The sequence below is a fragment of the Jaculus jaculus genome, chromosome 14 (genome assembly GCF_020740685.1).
Source record: "Jaculus jaculus isolate mJacJac1 chromosome 14, mJacJac1.mat.Y.cur, whole genome shotgun sequence".
Lineage (NCBI taxonomy): Eukaryota > Metazoa > Chordata > Mammalia > Rodentia > Dipodidae > Jaculus > Jaculus jaculus.
The window spans coordinates 66,572,630-66,579,244 of record NC_059115.1 but is presented as its reverse complement, the minus strand read 5'-3'; the positions used below and the strand labels follow the sequence as shown (position 1 = coordinate 66,579,244).

The 6,615-nt window shown below is 46.9% G+C and overlaps 1 protein-coding gene across 1 annotated transcript in view; it reads left to right on the top strand.

Moving 5' to 3' along the window:
• Positions 1–6,344, top strand: part of Atg7 (autophagy related 7) — a 130,758-nt gene extending 124,414 nt beyond the window's left edge. The window contains exon 18 of the mRNA XM_045133389.1: positions 6,204–6,344. Within this exon, the coding sequence (XP_044989324.1) occupies positions 6,204–6,344 (141 nt within the window). The remainder of the gene's footprint in view (positions 1–6,203) is intronic.
• The last annotated feature ends 271 nt before the right edge of the window (positions 6,345–6,615 follow it).

The window sequence follows — 6,615 nt, the reverse complement described above, 5'->3', positions numbered from 1 at the left end:
ATTTCCACAGAACACCAGCCTGTGTTGCAATGCCCTGTTGCAGACTCAGCATTTCCCCCTCCTCCTCCCAGCTCTAGAGACAAATGATTTCCTGTCAGAAGGAAACTGGCTAAACCCTTTGTGTATGTTGCTTGTAAGGAATGACCAGTGAAGTCTCTGGGCTAGTTTTTTTTCTCAGTGCCCCAAGGAGAGTGTTTATTAATTGGCTCCTGCACATTGAGGTGTGGTGGAAAAGAGAGCCACAGTTCCCCACCCCCCAGCTCCTCATTGTGTAATGTGGAGAAAGTTCCTTGACTTTCCTCTGCTGTCCTCTGGGTGGGACCTTGGGAGGCCTGAGGCTTACTCAGTCCCTCCCTGGGGATCACAGACAAATTAGCCCCTTCCTGAGATCAGCCAGGGACTGCTTGATTAGACCCTGAAATCCAGTGACATTCTGCCCAAAGAGACCTGCATTAGATTTGAAAACTGAAAATCATTTAATGTGAGAAAGCGTAAGCTACTTTTTGTTTTTTCGAGATAGGGTCTCGCTCTGGCCCGGGCTGACCTTGATTCACTATGCAGTCTCAGGGTGGCCTCGAACTCACGGCCATCCTCCCACCTCTGTCTCCCGAGAGCTGGGATTAAAGGCCACCACGCCCAGCCCAAGCTGCTTTTTATATTTAAAAAGAGTAGATTTTGTTTCTTTGTTTGCTTTACAAGGTAGGATGTTCTCACTCTAGCCCAGGCTGACCTGGAACCCACTTTGTAGTCCCAGGCTGGTCTTGAACTCACAGCATTCCTCCTACCTCTGCTTTCTGAATGCTGGGATTAAAGGTGTCGTGCTACCATACCTGGCTGGCTTTGTTGTTGTTTGTTTGTTTTTCTTTTTTTAAGGTAGGGTCTTACTCTAGCCCAGGCTGACTTGGAGTAAAAGTGAAATTTTTTTCAAAAAAATATTTCACTGATGCATAAAATGTATACGGGAGCTGTGAAGATGGCTAGTCGTTAAAGTGCTTGATGAACAATCTGGAGGAGCTGAGTTCAGACCCCCAGCACCCATACTAAAGCCAGGCATGGAGGCACACACCTGGTATCCCAACACTGCAGGATCATCAGGGCTTGCTGGCTGTCTAGTCGAATTGGTGAGTTCCAGGTTCAATGAAAGACTCTGTCTCAAAAAATTAGGTGTAGAATGATTAAGAGAGACACCTAATATTGACTTCTGGTCTGCACACACAACTGTACTCACACACATACATCCCACACACACAAAAAAAATGCAGATAATCACACAAATTAAGTATATTACTTGCTGAAGAATCACAGCATGAACACACTCCTGCGCTTAACACCCAGGTCAAAAGGAAATGATGTCAAGCATCCCTGAAGCCCCTCATGCTTCTCCTGGTGCTCCTCCCTCAGAGAGGTGAATATCTCTTGCCTGTCTTCTATTCTACACAGGGGCAACTTTTGCCTGACTTTGCACTTCCTATAAATGCATTCCTATCTTATGTACCCTCAGTCTAGCTTCTTTTCTTTGGAAGAGAACTTTTTCAGTGTAGTTCTTAGTGCAGTAGTAGTGTTCCATCTGCTTCCTGCCAACTGACATCTTTTATTTGAGAGAGCAAGGCCAGGTATGATGGCCTATGGCTGTAATCCTGGTGATTGGAAGTAGAGGCAAGAAGATTAAGAATTCAAAGCCAGCTAAAATCCTGTCTAAAAAGGGAAGAAAGGGGGTAAGGAAGGCCAGTCATTGTATTAGCTACTCTGCTTGTTGCTGTAAAAAAATAATTGATAGGAGTAACTTGAGGGCAGGAGGATTTATTTTACTTCACAGTTGAAGAAGGGGTGTAGTCCACTATAGCAGGAAGGCATGATGGGGAGTGTGGCTGTCACATACAGGGGTCAGGAAGCAGAGAGGAATGAATGCCGGTGCTCACCTGGCTTTCTCCTTGCCCATGGGGTGATGCTGCCCCCATCAGGGTGGGTCTTCCCTTCTCAGGTTAAACCTCTATATAAACACCCTCACAGACAGTCCCAGAGTTGGGTCTCCTAGACAATCCCAAATCCCATCAGGTTGACAGTAAAGATTAACCATCACTGCTGTCTTTTCCTGGCTCTGAGGTGATGCCTGAATTCTGCCAGGTTGAGGCCTTCTGGTTCTTTGGTGGGAGACCCTGTTCAGGAGTTATAAAGTGTGTAGGACTCTCCTGATACTCCAGAAATTTGGTCTGCAGGCCCTTAGAGATCCTGACTGACAGGATTTAGTAGCCTATAGGCCTGTTCACCCTTTGCTAGAACGTATCAGAGGGACCCTGCACAAGCTGTACAAATACCTGGACCCTGCCTTATCTTGTGGACTAAGAAATTGGCATTTTGTGTTTGATGAAGGCGCTCCTTCCTGGCTCTAAAGTACTGGTGAAAACAGCCCCTGAGTATGCAGCCCTTCTCTGGGTTTGTATGTGCCAGCCCCACAGTTTCCTTGAACTCTTGGATTCTTTCTTTTCATTCATTTCAGAGAAAAAGAATAAAGCCAAAACTATGGCTGAACCTTGGGCCTAGGAAGCCTATGTGAGAGGCCCAGCAGATAGAGCATGTTGCACGCTGGTGTTCATTTGGCCTGTCTGCTTAGGCTGAAATACCCCTTCACATTCCCCTTCCCAATCTACAGGCCTTCTGCTCTTTACAAAAAAAAAAGTGCATGTGTGCAAATGCGTGCATGCACACATGTTTAGGTGTGCATGGGCAGTCAGTTTGGCTTTGAATAGGAGGTGGCTGGGAAATTGAACCCAGGCCAGCATGTCCCCAGTCCTACCTTTTTGCTTTTCATAAGGTCTTTTACTGTGAATTCAAGTTCAAGAATACTCAAGTTCAAGTGCCCTGAGAAATAAACAAAAATGAACAGAAGCAGCAAGAGCACACTGCCTGAGATGTAGCCCTGGAAGAGGAACCTCCCTCCCCTATGGCTCTGTGGCTGTCAGGTAGATGGCACTGGGAAAGGCAGGAAAAGTGGATGGGTACTGGTTGCTATGGTTTGTGACCTAGTCCTCCAGTCGTCCTCCTCTGTCCAGCCATCCTAGCAAGTACTTCCCAAACACAGACGCTGCCCAGCACTTTCTGGTCAGAGACGGCAAGTGAGCATATAAGCTTGCCCCAACCTGGTTGATCCCCCTTGCTCTTCCAGTGAGCTAAGGTGTGTGTGTCAACTGCTGTCTCATTTGTGGGGAATAAAACACCAGACCAGAGGCAGCTTAAGGAAGGAAAGGCTTTATTTTCAGTGTACGGTTCATCATGGTGGGGCAAGCATGGCAGGAACAGGACACTGGCATCACATGTCTCACCAGCAGGGAGAAAAATAGAAAAGCAAGTGGGGCTGGACTAGAAAACCTTAAGGTCTGCCCCTTCCTCCAGCAAGGCTCCACCTCCTTAAGGCTTCATGGCCTTGCTGAATAACGTTACCATGTAGGGATTAAATATTCAAATATATGAGCCTATGGGAAACATTGTACATTCTAACCACTGCGGTGGTAAACATATCCCAGGCCATTTGGGTATGTTCTGAATGACAGAAGGGTGCTGAGTACATGATCTAGCTACGCCTGGGCTTCCTCTGTGAGGACAAATCACAGGGAAGGTGAATGATCAAAAGCAGCTCAGGTCATACATGTCTTGTCCCAAGAGGAGCCAGGCCTCATGTCAGTGATCAAAGGATAGCTGTTTTGCAAATGCTGCTTTCTGGGTGAGGCTTCCCTGCTTGGAAGCTGCCATGGAGGAGGTAGCTTTCTGATCATTCCCACTGCAGTGGAATCTTAAAAGTAAGTAGCCTCATGTTCTCTTACGACCTCACTTATGACCAGAAGGATGTGAGGTGGCTCCAACTTCTGGTCCTCATCATTGTGTGACCTTGGGCAGGTTTAGTTCTCTGGACCTCATATTTTGTACCTGAGAAATGGGGTAACATAATAAACAAGCTTCTGGAATTCGTGTACAGATTAAAGTATATCTATGAGGTATTTGCTAAGTTTTGAGAACAAGACACCAGTACATGCTGGTTTTCTTGCACTTTTTATTAAAATGGAGGCTTATTCTCTCAACAGGAAGAATCATGAAACTTGGGAAGCTATGAGTGAATAGGGAGTGGTTGGGTTAGCGCCACTCTGCAGTCTTTTCTGAGGATGATGCTGGCTCTCTTCCAGCAGAGTTCTTGAGCCCCTCAGAGGCTGCTGGGGTGGGGGAAGCGGAAGCTGTTATCTGAAACAAAGGCCTCTGTGGCACGCCTAGGGATTTTTGCTATTGCTAATACTCCATTTTGGCATGGAATTCGATTAAGACTCTTTTCAACATCAAGATCGATCTGGAGTCTGGAGCTCAGTTTTTATTTATGCAAGCTCCAAAGCTCTAGAAATCCTGCCAGGCCTACAGGAAACTGAGATGAAGTCCAAGCAGTGGTTTTCTCGGGTCTGCTGGCTGCCTCCAGAGTGCTGGGTGGTTTTTTTTTTTTTTTTTTTTTTTTTTTGTGGGCTGTGGATCTTAGTTTCCCATGGAGGTGGGCTGGGGCCCCTGAAGTCCATTTGATTCAGTATTTTGAGCAACCATGGCCCCAAGTGGGTGGCCCAGAAAGGCAAGCACCCCTTCTACTCCCCATCTTATTATTTTGTATCCGGACTGGGCAAAATCGATTGAAGATAATTGAATTCAACTGATAGTTGTTATGCTATTTATTGGTTTCAGTGTTTTGTTTTAAAAGGGTGTTTAAATTCCTCTGTCGTCTTTTCCTTCATCTTCCTTCTCCTTTCTTCCCTCCCTTTTTCCCCTTTCTTCCTTCCCTCCCTTGCTTCCTTCTCACATCCTCTTTCCAATGTTAACGTTTCCACCAGGCTTTAGAGTCAGAAAAACAGGAATTCTAACTCTTGGTCTTGCAACTTGTGAGTTGTGAAGCTGGGTCATTTCTCTGAGGCCGAGTGAGGTGCCAATACCACCTTGAAACTTCCCAAGAAGCCTCCAGGGTGTTTATGGGAAGGGGGAGAGGAGTGAGTACTTTGGGGGAGCCAAAGGTACCTAAACTCTGTAAACTGAGAAAGGCCGGTGCACCTGTGATTAGAGAGTGAGGGTGCCCTGTGGAGGAGGCAGGGATTGTACTTCAGCCCAGGCAGCAGCCAGGGAAGCTTTTGAAGGGCTTGGCATGACATGGTAAGGCCTTGATGCTACCTAGAGAAGAGACCTGAGTGTCCTGGGGTTCTAGAACTGGAGACCTTTGCCGTAATGAAAAGATAGGGTAATCCACGGGGTTCCCTCCGTTCAACTGATCTTCCATCTGAGACATCTCTGAGCCATTCCAGAAAACAACATTTCTCAGTGGCATGCTATGAGACTGCATACCCACAGCTCTTCAGGTAGGCAACAGAGCCAGACTCACTCTTTGCAAATGAGCACTTTAACTGCTGAGCCATCTCTCCAGCCCCCAGGCTAGCTCTTCGAACTGACCTTTGAGGTTTCTTTCAGAAGGACCCTTGACTGCAAGTCCCCCACACTTCCCAGCCCCCTAGCCTAAAACAGGTGGTTGTGCCCAGGAGCAATGCAGAGCTAATTAGATGTGCACAGGTGTGCATGATGAAGCCCTGCCATCGTGCATACTGCGAGCAGCCAGGTGGCTATCACACGGCCCTTTAAAAGCTGATTGCTGACCACTTCCTATCGCTTTGCATTATGCACTTGTGCCAATGGCAGGATTCTCCTGCCTTCTCAGGCCTTTAAGCCAAATCCAGGACAGTCCAAGGCAATGGACCTAGCAGGATTTCAGGATTTCACCTCTACTCCTTTGCCCTTTTTGGGCCCAGCACTGAGAGATGCTGGGTCAGGAGCCAGGAAAGTTCAGGTATTTCCTGCTCAGCTACATCATCCCAAGTGCAGTTGTTAGTGTTCAAGGGTAGCAGAGGTTTACTTATTTAGAGTTAGTTTAGGCAGTTTTTTTCTGGGCTGGGACTTTTGCTCAGTGAGAGAGCGCGTGCTTAGCATGCACAAGGCCCTGGGCTCAGTGTTCAGTGCAAAAAACAAATGAGTACATTTTCCTCTAGAAAGTTATAGAAGACAACTATATTAATTACTTGGGGACAGAAGGTCTAATAGTAGCAGGTGCTTTTTCACCTCTGAACCTTTGTGTTTTGAAAATATCAAAAATTCAAAATGCATCTAAAAACTCTGGCATAATTTATGTCCCGTAACAGCACATGAACAGACCTGACAAGTGCGGCACTCCTGTCTCACCACTACCGAGGAGATGTGCGACATTCCTGTCAGTCACCCCAGCAGTCCCTCTGCGCTGCTTCCCCTTCGAGATCCTCATCCTCAACCCAGGCAGCAGCTAATCTGGTTTTCTGTACGGCCTGTTGGCATTCCTCTCTAGTTGTGTGAGAGACATGTTGCAGGGAGGCAGCCAGGCTTGGCCCTCAGCCGCTAGGCTGGCCTTGTGTGGGTGAAATTGGCACCCCACCATAGGAATGGGGGGATGGATGAGAAAGATATTCAGAGGTGACTGTTGAAAGGACGTTAGAAGTTGGGCTGGGATATAGCTATGTTTTTTTTGCTTTTTTTGTTGGTGAGGGGTTGCTTCAAACATTTTATTGCACTTTTAATATT